The sequence below is a fragment of the Phoenix dactylifera genome, chromosome 2 (assembly GCF_009389715.1).
Source record: "Phoenix dactylifera cultivar Barhee BC4 chromosome 2, palm_55x_up_171113_PBpolish2nd_filt_p, whole genome shotgun sequence".
NCBI lineage: Eukaryota > Viridiplantae > Streptophyta > Magnoliopsida > Arecales > Arecaceae > Phoenix > Phoenix dactylifera.
In genome coordinates, this window is record NC_052393.1 from 8,533,081 (window position 1) to 8,553,563 (window position 20,483).

At 39.3% G+C, this 20,483-nt stretch overlaps 2 protein-coding genes across 5 annotated transcripts; both read left to right on the plus strand.

Annotated features, from left to right (window-relative positions):
* The first annotated feature begins 1,575 nt into the window (after positions 1–1,575).
* LOC103697040 (nudix hydrolase 8-like) lies at positions 1,576–12,279 on the plus strand. 3 transcript variants are annotated; one of them, XR_005508934.1, is made up of 10 exons: positions 1,576–2,111; positions 2,741–3,012; positions 3,793–3,858; positions 5,216–5,353; positions 6,700–6,765; positions 6,873–6,923; positions 7,012–7,046; positions 8,344–8,452; positions 11,601–11,701; positions 11,795–12,279. XR_005508934.1 is itself a non-coding variant. In XM_039120078.1 (9 exons), exons 1-9 carry the CDS (start codon positions 1,982–1,984, stop codon positions 11,777–11,779), a joined length of 894 nt encoding a protein of 297 aa, XP_038976006.1. In that variant the 5' UTR covers positions 1,576–1,981; the 3' UTR covers positions 11,780–12,279. The 3 variants fall into 3 exon arrangements, 2 of the variants coding, with proteins under 2 accessions (XP_038976006.1, XP_038976004.1); XM_039120078.1 differs by lacking the exon at positions 11,601–11,701 and having other exon boundaries at positions 11,753–12,279; XM_039120076.1 differs by lacking the exon at positions 11,601–11,701 and having other exon boundaries at positions 1,588–2,111.
* Positions 12,280–14,880: 2,601 nt separating this feature from the next.
* Positions 14,881–20,207, plus strand: LOC103712182 (deSI-like protein At4g17486). Of its 2 annotated transcripts, none has more exons than XM_039120085.1 (4): positions 14,881–15,351; positions 18,766–19,053; positions 19,130–19,216; positions 19,791–20,207. In XM_039120085.1, exons 1-4 carry the CDS (start codon positions 15,189–15,191, stop codon positions 19,931–19,933), a joined length of 681 nt encoding a protein of 226 aa, XP_038976013.1. In that variant the 5' UTR covers positions 14,881–15,188; the 3' UTR covers positions 19,934–20,207. The 2 variants fall into 2 exon arrangements, with proteins under 2 accessions (XP_038976013.1, XP_038976016.1); XM_039120088.1 differs by having other exon boundaries at positions 14,883–15,351; positions 19,136–19,216.
* Positions 20,208–20,483: the final 276 nt, after the last annotated feature.

The window sequence follows — 20,483 nt, forward strand, 5'->3', positions numbered from 1 at the left end:
ACTCGTGGATATATATTAAGCTCTACATTAATTATTCACTAAAAAGATATTAATACTGATACAAAATTAAAAAAATAAATAATATTTTTTCTTATTTTTTTAGATGAGATTTTATGTTGTAACAAATAAAATTAGAGTAAATCTAGCCTATGGCCTATGTGGATTAAAAGACACTGCAGTATGGACTCATTGATGCTGATCACGGGCTGACTAAGGTAATTAGATTTGAATGAATTTGGACTTTTAACCTGATGAAGATGTTGGAGCAAAAATGAGGAGAGCATGTGAAGATTTGTGTGGGCATGCATTTAGTTCCATATTGGTTATTCGCTAAATTTTTTTTAGATATTTATGTAGAATAAAAAATTTAAATAATATTTTTTAATTTGTTTTAAAGATGAGATCTTGGGCTGTAATATGACATAATCCGTACTATGGTCCCATGTCAAATTTTGAAATTATTTTGAAAGCATAATATTAAATATCCGCGAGACGAACGCCGGGTGCCAACTTACCGAGGACGTCAAAAATATTAATGGGCCCCAGTATCCATCTCTCTCGTCCGGAGCCGTATCCTCCCTTCTACCATCCACACGTGGTACACGAGTTGGGCCGATCTGAAGGGCGGACATGAGCCCAATTCCAACATAGTGAGTTTGGGCGACCACCTTTCTATGTATAGGATTCTAATACCACTCACCCGTTAGCTTTACAAAAAATATGCTTTACCTAAAAGGCCCCTCCATTCCTCACCATTGTTCAGATATCTCGGAGCAAAAGATGGACGCAACCATTACCCCTTGGGTCCTCCTGATCCAACTGATGATCGTGGCTGAGTTTTTCTTCAGGACGATAGAATTGGCTCGCAAAGCACATCGGGCATGACGAAGGTCTGCCCAAGCGGTCCTTAGCTCTATACCCGAAACTGTTATATCGAAGAGTTGACTATCCCTGTAGTTAGACGGTCCAAATAACAAAAAAAAATACAACTGATTCCCTCTCCTCACGTCCATTTTTCACCGCCCAAATATGGTACCAAACCAGCCCTTCACCATGTGGCTCGAGGATATTGGGTTTTACATTTGACAAGTTGTACAGGAGCACCAGTTAATTGGGCCCCGTAGCATTGCTCTCCTACGCTGCCACGCTCTCCCGGACGCACGGAGTAGAACAATGGAATGGTGCTCCCATACACCGACTTTCCCGGCACCCAAATTCACACTCTGCAACAGAAGTGGGCCCCGCACTGGTCCCACTGCCGCATTTCTGTAGGCCCGGGTGCATCGAGCACTGCTCTAAATAAATAATCCAACTCGAGGGGGATATCTTATCCATGCGCACCTTGCGTGTTCCTCGTGCTGGATGCGGTGTTCTCTGACGTGTCGACCACCGGAATCCACAAAACACGAACTCGAGCCACGACAAGCCCCGGACCACCGCCTTCCCGTTAAAATCCTCAGCCAATCGTCCGTTTCCTCCGACCATTTGGCCCCAAGAATCACGTGCTCTCATGCCACCCATTCTCATGAAACAAACAGGCGACTCCTCTCATAAATCACAGGATATGCTTCCTTTCTCGCTATCACTCAATATATTATGAATAGCTTCGCAGATATTCCTACTTAGAATCCATCGATCAATGCTTATACTAATGCCTTTTGCCTTGGAAGTCCTTGTCATACACAGGCCTCCGCCCGCTCAGCCACAAGAAGCACCCAAGAGCCACTTGATAGATATTGCCATGCTGTTTAGGATAAGATTTGTTTGCTTAATCATATAAATATGGGAAGTATTTTTATTGGGTTGTACTCATTTTAGATGGCTTGTAATTGGCATTGCTGTCATTGGTTTCGGAGACCTTCGCTTGCTCCGATGGGCGATGCATCCTACGTTGCAGCTTTGATCCTTTCAGTACTGACTTGATGTGGGATACTTGTTGGGGGCGTAGATTTTTTCTAGACTGTTAGTGATTCTTTAGATTATGGAGAAGGTGTTGTTTGATTCAAAGTTGGAGCTGGTGTTCTTAGGGAGGACATGTTCAAAACCGTTGATCAGCAGCCACAGGGGCGACCTAAGATTCTCAGGACAAGTGTGTTTCTTTCGAGACACAGGTAGTTTCCCCCATAAGCATTTTACTTTTATAACTCATTTATCATTCCTTTTAAATTTTCTGGGTGTTGACTGATAGATTCGATGCTTTAGAGCCTGCTATGGTTACTGGGATATATGCAGTTTAATGGACCCTATGGTGCTTGGGGTCATTGGATTGTTTTAGCCGCTGCAAGTTTGAGCTCCTTTCCATTATCATAGTAACAAAACCTTGAATGCAAGGGGGAATTAGTGCATTTTTTGGTTATCTGGTTTATTTCATTACAGCTCTAAGTCCTCTGGTTCAAGTAGGTCAAGAAGCAAACTCTTGTATTCTAGTTTTTTTGTGTTCTTTTTTTGATGGTATATCCCAACTCGAGTATACTTCGCCATGAGAGCAAAAAAAAAATAATTAATTTGCTTAGTGCCATTTCCTCAGACAGCCTTTTCTTTTGCAGTATGTACACCATGTCCATCATATAGTCATACTGATTCGGCAGGATTGTCATACTTATTTATTCCACCTTGTGTATGCTTTAAAATGCAAATTGTAGTTCCCTGTTTTGTGTGCTTTACATTGCTATCCACAATTCTTTAACCTGATCAATTTTTCCATCTGGTTTTAATTGTTTCATTTGATTTTCAAATTCAGGCTTTCGGGCGAAGGTTTCTTATTCGATTGCTAGAACATCTGGTGAAAATATTGATTCCATAGCCCCAGAAAAATTGATGAAAAGTGACTCTTCTATTATAAATGGATCAAAAGTTGCTGCTAGTCTATGGCCATCTCCCACAGAGAATTATGTACTTGATGCTTATGAAGATGAGTATGGAGGAATCATCATCAGGTCAGAGGGATTGCCTTGGAATGCAAATACCTTTGCTTCTGCCCTGCGAGCATCTCTTTCCCACTGGAAAGTGGAGGTATTTGAAAGCAGTAGATCATCAATTTGGACTTCAACTCTACACAATTTGTTTTACTTTAGGATTTTTTGCATGAATATCCTCCTAAATATCGAATTTTACATAAATACCCTTTCAAAATTGATATTTGCATGTATACCCTCATAAAATACTTGTTTTGTCATTCTACCTTTTTTTTTTATTTTTATTTTTGTATATGTATCCATGCAATCTAACGACGTTAAAAAATTAACGGTTTTAAATTAAAATGACTAAAATACCCTTAATGAATAGACATGCAAATAGATCGTGATCCCGATAGCAGGAAAAGAAGACGGTTACAATAGCGTAATTTTAAAAAATTATTTTATTTTTAATTAATATAAATATGATTTTTCTTAATATCGTTAAAACAACCGTTATATTATGGGCATTTGTACAATAACAGAGTTTTACGAGAGTATACATGCAAATATCAAATTTAAAAGGGTATTCATGCAAAATTTGATATTTAGAAGGGTATCCATGCAAAAAATCCTTCACTTTATTGTGGGTTTTGATGATTTAAAACCCTGCTCTCCAACTAGACTTGCTTCTACCACGCACAAATATCTTCAAACACTCTTAACACAATTAGTGTCGTTGGTGCTGATTGCTGAAGAAATGTTCCAACACTCTATCCAACTTATTATTTGATTAGCTTTCAGTCTTGTATTCATGGTTCTATGTTGATTAATCTATTCCTCCATATTTTCTACTTAGTGTGACTCTAAAATGTGCTCTGGTGTGAGTTCCTTGCAGGGAAAGAAAGGGGTATGGCTAAAATTGCCATTGGATCGCTCTGAGCTTGTTCCTATTGCAGTTAAGGTATAAAGCTATGGATTCAATGATTCAGTCTTTAATCTCATAATTTTTCAAAATGTACTCTGTTTCTTTGCCTTTAAGATTCGTTAGGCTCTGTTTCTAACTTTTTTCTTTTTTCAGAAAAAAACTCCTATGTCCAACATGAAAATCTAAGTATATGTTGCAGGAATATCTAAGTATCAGAGAGTGTCCCTTCGTTTTTTAAATTATTACAAATCTATGGTAATTGGGAAGTTTGACAGCTGCATTTTTGGCTTCTCCCTCCAATTTTTGATTGGTCAATTTCTGTCGTGGTTTGATCTTTAACTAAAAAAAGAAATATCATAAGAATATAACAACTTATTCGAGAGATTATAGCCTACGCTTGGTGTACCAGCTCAGTGGTACACCAAGCCAATAAAATGCCGCTATATGGACATTTTGGCCACATAGAAGGGGAAATAAAAGGAAGCGGCGTGGGAGGCGGAGGGGGTGCTGGCTGCAGACGTCTTCGTCAGGCTAAAGATTCAAATTTATTCAAATTTAATCATAAATATTAGGATAGATTCATAGTCAGCTGCGATGAACCTGGCTCCGAATTCATATAAGCTATATGTCGAAATTATTTTAATATTATTTATCATAATTTAAATTTCATCCAAAATAACGAAAGGTATTATTTGAATTACTTCCTATCCAAATTCAATCTAGCAAATTACCGGAACTAAACGCGCACCCGCAGAGTCCTCATGGGGAGGAAGTGGGGCGGGCGGCGTTGATGTTGACGGTGACTGTGGCGGTATTGAAGCAGAGGACAGATTTGGATCCGAGCGGGGGAGGGATGGGGAAGGGCAGGCGGGGGTTTGGGGACGCCGGGGAGGTGCTCCCCGGAGAAGGGGATGGTGGACAAGGGAAGGAGGTGGGGAAAGAATCGGTGGGCGGGGGAAGAAGATGGGGAGGAGGAGGTGGAGGAGAAGGAAGAGGCAAAGATGGAGGAGGCTTGCATCCGGCGGCGGATTTGATGGCATCCGACGGAGATCCGGCTGCCGGATCTGCCGGAGTCTTGGGGGGCGGTACTGCCGTTTCCTTCATCACTGGATCTTTATGTTTTTTTTTTTAATTTTATTTGGGGCCAATTTCGCAGGATTTTATTGGCCTGTTGCACCGCACCTGTTCGATATAATATCTCGCAGTGAATATTATTCAAGGGGTCATCTGATTTTATTTTTCAGATGGTTATCTAAATACTCTTGGTTAATGGAAAATAAGTACTCTAAATTTCTAACAGATTATTAGTTTTGATGATGCTAACTTTGTCGAGTGTGAAATATTGTGAAAGCATTATTTCTATAATTACTGATATTATTTGCATATTGTGCAGGAGGGATTCAAGTACCATCATGCAGAGCAAACATATGTAATGCTAACATATTGGATTCCTGAAGGACCTTGCTTGCTTCCTGCCAACGCATCACATCAGGTTGGGGTTGGGGGTTTTGTGATCAATGATAAAAACGAGGTAAGCTTAGTATAAGGATAAATGTAAGATTTCTATTTCCAAAATAATGTAACCTAAGCTTCTTTTGTCTAAAATGTTAGAAAAACAATTGCAATTCGTATGTGTGTATTGCTTTATATTGCACGTTTAGCATGTAGTCTGCTAATCTATTCTTTGATTCATTATATTCATTGATCTAAATACTATAGTCTGTACAAGGGCTTATACGTACCTTTCTCAGTAGGTTGGCCTGTTCATAGGGTGGAAATGCTCTGAAACTATACACATCTGGCCTACATATGCCAAGAGGGACTGGCTGAAATAGCTCAGTTTTATCCACGGAGCTTCTATGCTAATTGCTGGCATGGAAATTCCTGTTCTCAACTCTTGGCCGATGTCTTCCACCAGGTTCTAAAAGTCGTCTCTATGAGCCACTCTAGCTGTCGCTTGTAGCTTGACTGATGTTCCACCTGGCAGGTTTTGGTATTTGCAATTTTTACGATTGGGCAAGAGAATTCGTATATAAAATATCTCGTTTTGGTTTAAGTTATGGCACACATATTCCTTTCACTGATTAACAAAATAATATGCCCACAACTTGAACATTAGTGAGTTCCTACAACTTGAGAGTCTGCTTTGTTCACATAGTTTTTCTGGAAAAAATGGTTCAAGAACGAAGCGAACAACTACTCAAAGTCCAGTACTGCTATCTACTGCAAGGCAACCATCTCTGGTTCTTATCTTATTCTGATTTCTATTGTGTTAAATGTGTATTTAGAATATCATTCCAGTTTGATGCTTTTATCAGATATCTGCATCTAAAATTTAGATCACCTACAAACATTTTGTTATGCTAGCTCTACCACATGTGCATCCCAAGTCACAGTATTTTTAGTTTCCCCCAAAGTATATGAGGTGATTCAATTCAACAGACGCACAACAGAGCACTAAAGAAAAACTCCAGACTCATTTTTTTGATATGTTTCTGCAAATATCAACTACATGAAGCATTTCAGAATGCAGTCTAGAATGGCATGACATGCACCCATAATGTTCCTTCTATTTCTTGAATGACATTCTAAATTGCTTTTTCTTCGAGGGGATAAAAAAGAAAATTATAATGAGCTCGACTTTTCTTTTAGGTGAGATGGTGGAAAGGTTAACTCTTTCATACTGTAAAGCTTATGTTTGTCTTTACTGTAAAACAATCTGATCTTACACTTTAGCGGTGGCTTCTATCAGATGACCTTATGATGCTCACAGTTTTCAGTGTAAAACTTTAATGAGTGGTTTAGGTTCTAATCATCATTTATAATGTGTGCTAATTTTTTGTTCTTCATATATGTTAATCCATTGAACCTCCATAGGTGCTTGTGGTGCAAGAGAAATATTGTGCTTCAACTTGGAAACTACCTACAGGGTTCATCCTTGAGGTACTACTTCTAGCAATATATCTAAAAATACTTCTTAGTCTTCTTTCTTAAGAGAGTACCTAGCCTTCTCGAATGACAATTTCCTTTTCCTTTTTCGTGCTTGGCAGTCTGAGGATATCTTTACTGGGGCTGTGAGAGAGGTCAAGGAGGAAACTGGAGTAAAAAATAAAGACATCATTCTTTTTTCCCTTGCTATATAACTGCTATATACCTGCATGTTAACCTTATTTCCTAATTGTTTTACAGATCAATACGGAATTTGTAGAAATGGTTGCTTTTAGGTAATGATATTTTCCTTTTCTTATTTCTGAATGCTTTTGAGTCACAAGCACTTACAAAACCAACGCATTTATTAATGAGTTGCTTCACTTATACCTTATTAACCAAGAGGTACAAATTTAACTAAGTAAATGTGTTGTTACAGTTATACCTATATCAGCAAATGCTTAAGCTGGTAACTGCTTGTGTAAACATTATCTCGTTCAGCACTTCTTGTGCAATTATTTTAGTATCTTTATTACCATATTGCTTTGTGCTACCCTTCTCTGCACACAAATCCACTATATCTTCTATGTTTAGTTTGCCTCGAGGTTGAGGAGGACGTTTGTAATCATTATTCTTTTGTAATATTGATACCAGAGTGACATATATTGCACTTTCAGCACTTGCTTCTCAAAATTCAAGTTGAGAACCTGCAAATCCTAGAATAGATATCTTATGAGAAAAATTTTCAGCTAAGAAGAAAGCTAAAGTGCATTTTAAACTTACATTTCTATAACCCAGCACTGTTTGCTTCCCACTTCATGTGAATGCCATGAAGATAATTTTAATCATAATTAGCATAATCTGTCAATGAAGGCCATCAAGGATCCAAATTTTCAAATATGCCTTCAAATAGATGGTGCTTCAAGGTCAATCAGAATTCAGGAACTATAATGAACTTCTGAGGTGCACTTACTGAAGGTGTCATTGCCTTATTTCTCGAATGACTGGATCTTTGAGGCCAATTTTAGATGAACTGGTTTACTACAGTGGGTGGAATCGTAGGCTCCAATCATGTCTATACTATTTACTACTACGGTTTATAAGAACTTAATCTTTTTTTCCTTGAAAAATTTACACATGTTTTTTCAGATCTATTGTGCATATTTAGAAATTATCAACTGATAACAGGTGATTTTATGTAACTAAACAAAGAATATGCTCTTCTCAGAAATAAATCAAGTTATGTATTGGATTTATATGCAGCATATTTAGTCTGTCTTTATGGCACAATTGCATGCGAAGTGCAAAGAATAACTGCTTTTCCCAAAAAAAAAAATACTGAATTGTAATTGTGGAGAACATTAGGAAGGTAATAAACATGTTATCTGACAACATGAATCAAACTATTTATAGCAGCATATAACAAATATATTGCACCGATGCCTCCTTAAATTTGTATCATGCCTGGTGGCCTCATGTTTTATAGAAATGAAATAGGCTGAACAAATTATATAAAAATAATATAAATTTTTATTTTTAGATTAAATATATTTTTTTATATGCTAATATATGTTTTATTTTATCTTATATCAGGCATGCACACCATGTGGCGTTTGGAAAATCAGATCTATTTTTCATCTGCATGCTGAGACCTTTATCAAGCCAGATTAAGATAGATGACCTGGAAATACAAGCAGCCAAGGTAACTATTGTACTTGGTAATCAAAGTAATTATGAGTTTCTCAGGACTAAATTTTTTAAACTACGCTGGATTTTTACAAGATAGGGGTAAAAGTGGATCGGATAATATTCATTTGGATCCGTTTTCATATTTGAAACTATAAAAATTTGAGCATTTGACTAATTTTCGTATCTATATTTATATCTATCAAAAAAAATGGATATGGATATGAATAGATAATTATCCGATTCGTATCCGAATATTTAATTCTATTTGTAACTTCATTTATTTTTATATAGCACTTATGAACTTTTAAGAAAAATAAATTACCACATTAACATACTATTAATTTGATTTATTATCCACTTAATAATATTTTTTATTCTGTAGTCATAAATTTTAATTATCTGATTTACATATGTATTTATATTTATACTTTTGATATCCGATTTGTATCAGTATCCGTTTAAAATAAATATAGATATGGATATATTAATATCCAAATTATAGTCAACTCAATTTCAGCACTACTATGAAACTATTATATAGCCTTTATTGTGTATAATAAAGTGTTTGCCATCGTACCCTACCACCTGTTGACAAACCATCTAAACTAGACAACTATGTAACCATGACCATAGATATCAAGCATTATCCCTGTGACCACATCATTTACGATCCATAATGTTTAATTATTTAAATATTTTTTTGTTTTTTGGTTAGCAAAATTGAACCATGAAAATATTTTCTAGCTCAATGAACTTTAGTCCCACATGGAAAACTTTAAGCAAGTACAGTTGTATTTAATACTTTCCCAAATACTGAGCCTTATGAGCTTGCCACCACGCAAGCGTGCTCGCGAGCTGTGCTTTGTTTCTAATTATTTTGACTTTTATCCAATTATTTCGAGAATTTTCAAGCCTAACCGCAAGTTGTAATGGGCTAGTGCCGTAAAGGGCCAGCTTACTCGAAGGTTTAATGGGGTACTCGTTGGGGAGCCTTTATAGCTAGGGCCAGCTTACTCGAAGGTTTAACGAGCTACTGGCTCATAAGGGCTAGTACGGACACTTATTGTAGCCTTAGTGAACCGGCCTTTTTTAATGGGCTAGATGTTTTTTGTTTTTTATTTTTTATTTTTAGTACAACGACGATCCACATGCAACAGATATGAGTACAACCAAAAAAAATAGAAAAAAAAAAGATCATATAAGAGATCAGGTGCGACACGTGGTTCGCCTAAATAAAGCTGCCGGAGTGGTGAGCCGCAAAAGAGGCAACTCAGTCAGCAGCACTGTTCACCTCCTTATAGACATGTGTGGCCTGATCGGAGCCACACTCTTCCAAGAGTCTGCGGATGTCGTGGAGCAATGGCCTTTCACTAGCAGCGCATCTCCGACCTTGAACCCACTCGATCACCGTAACCGAGTCCTCCTCGAGGGAGATGCGATCAGCACTCAGCACAAGCCTCGCATAGGTGATACCCTCCCATACAGTTCTGAGCTCAGCGCTGACGACAGACGTATCGAATATTCGTCGACCTCCAGCCGTTGCCAGTTTTGTATTGTGGTTTCTGATAACAAATTCTACATCTCCACTGTTTTCTTTCTCGCCAACACTATCGTCGAAATTCATCTTGAGAAAGATGGGAGGTAGGGGCTCCCAATAAACAAGCATGGTTCTGGACGCTGTAAGAGCAGAATGGAAATTCCAGATTACCCTAGCCGACTCAAGGGGCGATGCCTTAGTAGTGTCGATAACCTCCGCCGCATGAAGTAGAGCTCTATCCGCCATCACTCTTGGATGCGTGCTGCAATTCTCAAAGACGCGGGTATTTCTATTTAGCCAACAATGGTAGGCCAGATAGGCAGCATTAAACTCCTGCTCCTCAAGCCTGAGCCCTCGTGAGGAAGCCTCTAGGAAATATAGAAAATCCTCAATTGACGTCCACCCCTGTCACGGGTCGGAAAAGGCCGAGGTGCACCCCCAAATCTAAACGGCCCGCGGACACTCAATGAGGACATAGAATATATACTCCACCTTCTGGCAGACCACACAAACTGAGAGAATCCTCACTCCCCGCCGAGCTAGCACACTCAATGGGCTAGATGTTTGATGGGCTTTACGGTCAGGCTACAAAGGTGAGAGTGATTAGATAACGATCCGTCCGGATCCGTTTTGTATCTGAATCTACCCAAATATAGATAGAAATTTGTGTATTCGACTAATATCTGTATCTGTATCCATATCCATAAAAAAAAAATAGATATGAATATGAATAGACAACTATTCGATCCGTATCTAAATATCCGATTTTATTTGTAACCTTCTTTAATTTATATGGCACTCATGAACTTTTAAGAAAAAACAAATGACCATATTAATATACTATTGATTTAATTTATCATCTACTTAGTGATATATTTGATTCAATGACCATAAAATTTAATTATTCAATTTATATTTATATTTATATATATATACTTCTGGCATCCAATTTGTATCCGTATCCGTCTAAAATAAATATAGATATAAATTTTTGCATTCGACTAATATCCATATCTATATCTGTATTCGTTAAATAAAATAAATATAAATATAGATATGCCAGTCTTCGATCTGATTTCAGCCCTATTAGGCTGGCCTTCACGGGGGTATTATCAGCTCACAGCAGCTAATAACCTATCCGTACTAGAGATCCGAAATTCTCCCACTATGTCTTTTCTGCGAATCTTAGTAGTTCGTTGTGACTGCAATTTAATAAATAGTTACACATTGTTGAAACAGGTTTATTAAAATGACTCTTTTGCTTCTTTTTCTTTAACGTTTCTGGAGCGTGATCACAATTTATAACCTCTTCATTTTTGGAAGCGCAAACTATATCATACTCTGCTTCCTGACCTTATTACTTATGTTATGCGAATGCTTAGGTCTTGACAACAATAGCTATAGTTGAGATGGAGCCTATAAACTATTTTAAGTACATTGCTCCACCATAGGGCTGCTCCTATTTAAAATTCTAACACCTGCTTTAAGATGTTTTGAGATTGATCGACATATGAATCCTGGCATATTACGTTTCATTACTTAACCATATTCAAAGTACTAGTTTCTTATTTTTTTGCCCCTTACAAACCGCATTAGTTAAATTATAATTATAACCACCATGCAGGCAGTGATAACTACATGCTTACATCCAACATAAAAGCATAGCAATATTCTTCGGATCTTCGCATTCTCACCTGCGAACCTCATGTAGATTTATTTTTATTGGTAATAGTTCGTATTATTCCTGGTAATTTTAGACTTGTATGAAGTGAACAGACTCAAAACCCTGGCTTAAGCATTTGATTTTATTGCTCCCAGTGGATGCCTCTGTCTGAATTCCTAGAGCAACCATGCATTCAGGATGACAACATGTTCAAGAAAATTATCGACATTTGCGTCGCACGGCTTGGCAAGCGCTACTGTGGCTTAGCAGCTCACCAGGTGATCTCAAAATTTGATGGGAGATCATCTTCACTGTACTATAATGTTGTGGAGCCTCAGGATTTCCTTTGCCAAGGATCTTAGAAAGGCATGAATGTGTTTCTGCTTTCTTGTTGCCACGCGTGGAGTAACTTTGGATGAAGCTGATGAAATCAAAATCCTGGCGCTCTTCTGCTTGACATTTGTGTATGAACGATGTAGTAAAACATATTCTTTTTTATGCTCAATTAAGCTTCATGGTCACAATCAACGAAAGGGAACCATGCCACCTGTAGAAGTGTTCCTTGACCATGATAAATTGTCTCAAATAAAGGAGACAAGAACATAGGCATATTCCTGTTAAGAATGAGAACTATTTAGCATGGGACAGGGGTTGTATCTCGGCATGGAATGAGTTTGGAGTTGCTTCGAGATTTATGCGGAGCACGATCCAATGGTCGACATCATGAAACGACGTTCAATCATGCAACTCGAGCCCTTTAGCATGAGTAAACCTGATCTTTATACCATTTTTATGAAACGGTTCATGTCCACCCACCATCATCATTGAGGGACAGTGAAAGCAAGCAAGCAGTTGATCGAGATTGATTAATATGTGGGGAATCAAAGAATTCTTCATGATTTTGAAGGAAAACTGCTCCTGTGTTCAGACCAAATCTCAAAACATTTCACAGTTTCTTCCTCTCTCTAAGAAGAAACGTCGCATCGTGATGGGCCTGTCTGTTTTTGGCATTTATGAGCGCCTGCAGACCAACCACAGGTATCTGTCTTTTAGATGACGGTGATGCAGCAAGGCTCGCGTGATTCGCCGGTCAATGTTCTACGGCTCAATCGTGATCTCGCGTGAAACGTCAACCTGCGTGATTGGCTAGCAGCCCGGGACCGGAGATAAGACCCGAAATCGACTCCCCCACGAGTTTTTTTTTTTTTTTGCCTCGCACCAAAAAAAAAAAAAAAAAAAAAACCGACACTCCTTGGACTTCAGGTAGACGAGATACAGGTAATTGGCAGACGTGTCGAATTTCTATTTGTTGCTATGCGTCGTAGCGCGCCCACCTGACGTGTTCGGCGAGTCTTATTGCTGGCGAAACAGGAAAAGGTCATGCACAACCATTCGTTCGGTGAAACGTGTCCAAAGGGGAAAGGGGGGTATTCCCGTAATAGCAAGCATATTAGAGGGCATTCTTTTGGGGTGGTTCTATATACACCCCCCCTATTGCTCAGGACACCCCCCAAAAATTAAAAAAAAATTAAATACTCTCTACACCCCCCCCCCCCATTTGCTAAGGACACCCCTAAAAAATCAAAAATTCCTAAATTACCCCCCACCCTCCCCACCCCCTCACCTAAATTGCTCTCTACACCCCCCAAACCCCCCCCCACCCCGCTCTTCCCCTCCAAAACACCTCGCCAACGCCCAAAACCCCCCGTTCCCCCTTCTCCCTCTCGTCGCCGGCATTCTCCCGATCTCCGACCACCTCGCCGGCTTCTCCCGGAACCACCTCGCCGGCTTCTCCCGAAATTTTTTTTTTCACGGTTCGTGCTCCGTTCGGCACTGGATCGCCGAACAAAAGACTTCTGTTCGGCTGAACAGTGCCGGACAGAAGCCTTCTGTTCGGCACTGTGCAGCCGAACAGATCTGTTCGGTTGAGGGTTGCCGAACAGAAGGCTTTTGTTCGGCACTGTTCAGCCGAACAGAAGCCTTTTGTTCGGCGATCCAGTGCCGAACGGAGCACGAACCGTGAAAAAAAAAAATTTCGGGAGAAGCCGGCGAGGTGGTTCCGGGAGAAGCCGGCGAGGTGGTCGGAGATCGGGAGAATGCCGGCGACGAGAGGGAGAAGGGGGAACGGGGGAGGAGGGATTTAAGGGTGGTTTGAGGGGTGTTTTTTTTTTTCTTTTCAAAACGAAACGGAGGAGGAGGAAGGGGGGTGTATGAGAAAATTTCAAGGGCAATATGGTAATTACACTAAAGGTTAGTTTGGGTTTTTTTTTTTTGGTTTTTGGGGGGGTGTCCTGAGCAATAGGGGGGGTGTATATAGAACTACCCTTTTGGGGTGGTTCTATATACACCCCCCCTATTGCTCAGGACACCCCCCAAAAATTAAAAAAAAATTAAATACTCTCTACACCCCCCCCCATTTGCTAAGGACACCCCTAAAAAATTAAAAATTCCTAAATTACCCCCCACCCTCCCCACCCCCTCACCTAAATTGCTCTCTACACCCCCCAAACCCCCCCCACCCCGCTCTTCCCCTCCAAAACACCTCGCCAACGCCCAAAACCCCCCGTTCCCCCTTCTCCCTCTCGTCGCCGGCATTCTCCCGATCTCCGACCACCTCGCCGGCTTCTCCCGGAACCACCTCGCCGGCTTCTCCCGAAATTTTTTTTTTCACGGTTCGTGCTCCGTTCGGCACTGGATCGCCGAACAAAAGACTTCTGTTCGGCTGAACAGTGCCGGACAGAAGCCTTCTGTTCGGCACTGTGCAGCCGAACAGATCTGTTCGGTTGAGGGTTGCCGAACAGAAGGCTTCTGTTCGGCACTGTTCAGCCGAACAGAAGCCTTTTGTTCGGCGATCCAGTGCCGAACGGAGCACGAACCGTGAAAAAAAAAAATTTCGGGAGAAGCCGGCGAGGTGGTTCCGGGAGAAGCCGGCGAGGTGGTCGGAGATCGGGAGAATGCCGGCGACGAGAGGGAGAAGGGGGAACGGGGGAGGAGGGATTTAAGGGTGGTTTGAGGGGTGTTTTTTTTTTTTCTTTTCAAAACGAAACGGAGGAGGAGGAAGGGGGGTGTATGAGAAAATTTCAAGGGCAATATGGTAATTACACTAAAGGTTAGTTTGGGTTTTTTTTTTTTTGGTTTTTGGGGGGGGTGTCCTGAGCAATAGGGGGGGGTGTATATAGAACTACCCATTCTTTTGCCTGGATCGCTTTCCAATCAATATTAATTAAGAATTCAGAAGAGGTCGCTTTCCTCCTTCCGCCGCTTGACGGGCGAAGCTCTCCTTTCCTGCACAAGGAAAGGAGAATAAATATATCATTCAAAATAAAACCGTCCTTTCAGAGATTCTACGATATCCAGCCCAAGATCTTCACTTTCCTCCTTTTACCACCAATCCGTCCCAAAATTCCTCAGATTCCTGAGTCGAAATGTGGTCCCTTCTTCGCTGGATTATTGAATTCGAGCTCGAATCCCGGCCTCGGAGATGGGGAAATTGATCCGGAATTAGGGAGTCTGAGGGATCTTTTGTGGTTGTTCCGGAATCTCGGTAATATGCGGTCGCTTCTGCCGGGATGCGCGTCCCCGAAGGTGCAGGAGGATGGCAGGAGCGACAGCAAAGGCAGGACGCATCTCTATTTGAACGTCTACGATCTTACCCCCATGAACAATTATCTATATCTATTCGGCCTCGGGGTCTTCCACTCTGGGATCCAAGGTGCGTTTCCTTGTAATTCCCTTTTATTTCATCTATTTTTCTTGAGAAATCTGGTGGGAGTTGAATTTAATTGTTTAGACCAGTCCCGTCGCACCGTTATTAGTTGGTTTCTTTTTGGATTCCCGAAAGGATTGTAAGTATTCATGCGAAGCGTGCGTTGTTGCGCTGTCATGATCACTGTAGAGTTGCAAAGGTTAAAAATTTTACCTTTGGGTGGTCAGGCTGATGCTTAGAGAGCGCGAAGAAAAGGGTGTGTGTACACTGACGAGTTTTCTTTGAATTAGAATGAATAGCAAATATTTCAGAATTTAAAAGTACCCCTTCCACACCTACACGCCAAACCCCCATATTCTCTCGTTCTTTCTCTGGTAAATTTTTCTCTCTGATAGAAGCAAGAATGGTAGAGTTTGATACGTTATAGATTATTTGAACTTGTTGACTTCATAAAGTTGGATCTTTTGTAGATTATGATCTGTTGGCTTTATAAGGAAGAGCTATGAAATTCTGAAGTCCTGATTATAATGGGCCAGTTTTCCTTTTTGAATTTGTACTTGTTATTTGGGAGTAATAGAAGGACTAAAGAGTAAGAATTTGGCGTCCATCCTTCTACCACTTTCTTGTGAAATATGAGATATATCCATGATAGAGGCTTTCGTAGGAAGTGTTTTCTCCTTGATGCCACAAGATGGGTAGGATAAATTGCGGTTTGGGTCTACGTTATGGGGGAAAGTTATATTAAAACTAGCATTAAATTTCTTCTGGACCCTGGACAATAGATCTTACCTAATAGGTCATATTAAAACTTAGCTTATAGTATCCAGGGGTTGAGGACTCTGAATCTTTATATAATATGTAACAAGTTATCCTTCTATTACTGGAACGAAGGCATTAAGTTGCGTGAAGGATACCCATGTGTCATGTAAAGAGAAGCCATGCAAATCAAGGTAGTTGGATCATGGTCAAAGCCCCAAAACTATGTCTTGTCTAAGCTAATAGACATGTCACATGTGTATCATCTACAAAATTGATTGAGATTGAGCTTGTGAAATTTTATGTGAACAAAGGTAGGATAATGGAGGATATAAAAGCATAGAGATAAGATTAAGAACATGATGAGCGTAGTGGCAGGGAGACCTGCTGGGTTCATAAATTTAACAAAAGGCTTGAGTTTGCTGTTCGTGGATGATCATTGAAGATCTACTAGAACAAGGTTAGTAGTTACAATGCAATTTTCTCTTTCCTTTATTTTTCCTAAAATGATATTTAGAAGAGATTTAAGAGATACGATGCAATTTTTTTTTGTTGCCCATCTTATCTGCTGTTTGGAGTTTTTCCTATTATGTTGTCTGCTTGCTGTCATAATGGAACTAGCTACATGTAAGCAGTTGTGAAGATGGAACTAAGTTTCATTTCCTTTTTGTTTAAGGATTTGTTACCTTTTGCTCTTCTCTCCTCCCCTTTGCTAGCTTTTATCGTTCTTCTCCTTCTTCCTCTCTCCCTCTTCTTCTTAGCCCTTTTATTTTTCTTGCTGCTCTTATATATAGAATCTATTCCCTGCCACTGCACAATAGTCCATTGCATCCCAAACTCTTAAAAACTTATTTTTCTGCTCTTTCAACAGACATAGGCAACTGGTCTAAGTGCAACATGTTCACACATATTTGCTAGGGGCAGCATCGGACTTGTGATATTTTTATTATCTTTTGAACCAAATGCCGGAATCCAATTTTATGTCAGCATTGGACTTGTGTTGACTCTAACCCAACCAAGTGAAGGTTGTTATTGGGTATTAGGTGTGCTATTAAACTACAGACTGTGACCTTGAGTTTCAGAATCTGCTACGATGCAGCTAGTTCAACTTTGTCAACCAGTGGTTCTTGTCTTCTTCTTTAACATTGATTGTGAATCCACCTGTCTTTCTCTTATGATGAACCTTTTTTGCTAAACAAAGATATTTATATTGTTCTTCTTTTTTGGATCGTTCTGGAAATTTCTGGGTCCAAACCTATGCCTAATGTTTAGGCATCGAGTAATTTATTTTCACCTGCTGGTGCTCTGACATTGGAGTTGTGTTTGTAAATTGATTGTTCATATAATTTGTATACACTTGCCGTTTGTTTACATTGGCATGCTCATCGCCAGTCCTAAATCCATGTGTGCATGTGAACTGGCCACATATTTTGGTGAGAAGACTTACTCAAATGCTTGCGCATTAAGCTTCACTAGAAAAGCTTGGAATTTAGAGCATGTGTCGCTCAGGAGGATCTGAGGAGGGTGGATGCAGAAATTCTTTGATCAAATGGATGTTTTCGTTGGAGCTTGGATCTTTCCAGTCCAACAGATTGATGCATGAACAATAGCAAAATTGGTTGTTAGACAGAAAAGAAGTTAATGCAAGAAAACAAGATTAGCATTTTTGTATGAGAATTGGGCCTTGATAAATTCTTATATGGATTGGCAGCCCACAGGTTGACTCATTCAATTGATCTTGGTGTAGGACAATTGCTGAAACTATTTGGTTTTATATGTAAATCTGTGATACTACAGTTTTCAATGCATCTGTTACAAATATGTGTTACATAAAGTTGATCTATGAGAGTTTGTTCATTCTTTTCTTCTGTTTTTCCAAGAAGTGTCATTATGAGAGTGAGGTGTATTTTGTGCTTGGGAAGTTGTTATCTCAGTTACTAGAGTCTATAGTTGTTTCATATTCAAATTCAACAGTTGTACCAGTGTTTATTAATAAAAAAAAATTAGTTGAAATGACTGAGATGCATATTTAGTAATTTATTTTTGTTGGGGGGTCTAGCCCATTTATCAAAGTCTATTGTGTCGACATGTTATTTGGTTACTGATGTATCTGCTTTTTTTTCATTTGGTCTAAGCTGTCTTCTACCACTTAGTTGCCAGAATGATGAGCAGGCACGGGAGAGGTTTGTGCATGCAGAGAAATGGATACTTTTGGAAATACTTTTAGTAAGGAACTCTTAGAAAACGGATGTAGGTTTGAGATTCTAGGAAGATTTCGAAGCGGGCGCATCAACTTAGATAGAAGATTACGGCTACCAAGATACTGGCACAATTTAGATTCATGTTCTAGTAGAAATGGCAAAGTAGTAATTGATGTTCCAAAACTTCAAACCAACAAGATTTCAATTGAATGACTGCACATCATTATTGATCTAAAATGTGAAAAGCCTGAAAGAGTGCACCCGCAAGTTATTTGAGTTTGGCAAAATTTCATATTTTGAAGGGAGATAATATTGTATGCTCAAAGAACGAAACAAGACAAGATTATTCTCTCAGGGCTCTGCACATATAACCTGCTAATTATTGATCTCCTAGATTCTTGTTGTTATAATTTGCTTTTTTTCAAATATTTTCAAGTTCTTTTTTTTTTTACTTGACAAACAGTACATGGTATGGAGTACGGATTTGGAGCACATGAGTACCCCACTAGTGGAGTGTTTGAGGTGGAACCAAGATGCTGCCCTGGTTTTGTCTTCCGGCGTTCTGTGTGGCTGGGCACCACTGACGTGTCTCGTTCAGAGTTCCGCAGCTTCATCGAAAACCTTGCTGGAAAATATCATGGCGACACCTACCATCTGTTCGTCAAGAACTGCAATCATTTCACTGACGATGTTTGTATGCATTTGACTGGAAAACCAATTCCAGGATGGGTAAATCGGCTTGCAAGATTAGGTCAGTATCTTATCTGAATATGTTTGCTGTCCTCCAAAGGAATGGTGGGTATCAATAATTGTGAACTTGTGTGAAGCTTCAGGTTCTTTCTGCAACTGTCTTCTACCAGAAAATATTCAGGTTAAATCGGTTGGAAATTTACCAGCTCAACCACTACTCTCCGGTAAGTTTGTATTATATTAATGAAATAATTATGGTTTATTAGTTTCCACCTGGAATCACATCCAAACCAGTTAGGTTGATCTTCTAGCCTTACAGTTGTAAGATATTTGCGCAATCTCTTGGACATCTGGTAGGTTCCAGTGGCAAAGGTATGGATCAAGTCTCGCAGTCAGACTTCTGGTCTGCCCATGGGCTATGGCTGCTTTACTCCGCTCAAAAGAAATAAAATTAATAACACTTGATATTTAAGGCATGTTTTATCTTCCAAAAAACCATGATGGTCTGTGATGTTGCCTAACTTCATACAAAGAAGTCTGATGACTAAAAACTGAGAAATCTCAATTTCATTTTTACTTGAAGACATGCCACCTTGTTTTACTGTAGTACACGGTTTTTTCAGCGTCCAAACAGCTCAGCTTTGAATTAGAAAAGTTACTGAAGAAACTAAAGCCTTTAAGCACTGCCTAAACTAATGTTATCCAATTTTATGCGGATTCGATGCTTCCATGTTTTATGATGTGAAGTGAATGGAATTGCTAACTATTGGCTTCTTTTGATGGGGGAAAACATTTCAGAAGATGAGTTGGTGTCAGTTACTTCATCAACTGTGGAGGAGAGTGAAGAGGAAGATCCAGATCATCAGCTGCTACTGACACCAAACGACGACCCAGCACATTTAAGAGAGAAACAATTGAGGCTTGTTAAAGATGTTCAGTGAATTTTCCCTCTCCCCTATTTGTCATCTCTGTTCTTCAATGGTGCTTACTGATTTCACTTGTATAATTATATGTGCTCCTTAACCCTTGTCTTTGTGTCTCATTACCCCAAGTCTTAGTCCTCTAAGTGGCCTGCATCTGCTGTATTGTTAAATGTTCTCTTCTTTTCCCAAATTTGATGCAGACATCGACGTCTAATTCCCTTTAAATAGAGTGAAGATCAAAGTGTTCATAAATTCTATGAAGCATATGTATGTTTTTTTGGTTATTGGATTATTTTTTCCTTTCTTAAAAAAATTATGCTATGTATTATTATTTGTTTTCTTTTTTTATAGTGTATATATTCTTTTTTCTTTTCTTTTCTTTTTCCAACAGACAAGTTCTGAAAACTTGATCAAGCAACCCTTCTGATTCGTGCTGTTCTTTCCTAAGCAGAGTTATGTTTTGTAGACTGAGATAATGATTATCTCGGAAAATTAAAAATATGGTCAAAATCTATGCTGATATGTTAGACATATAATTATCGATTAATTTAAGATATTAATTTTATTT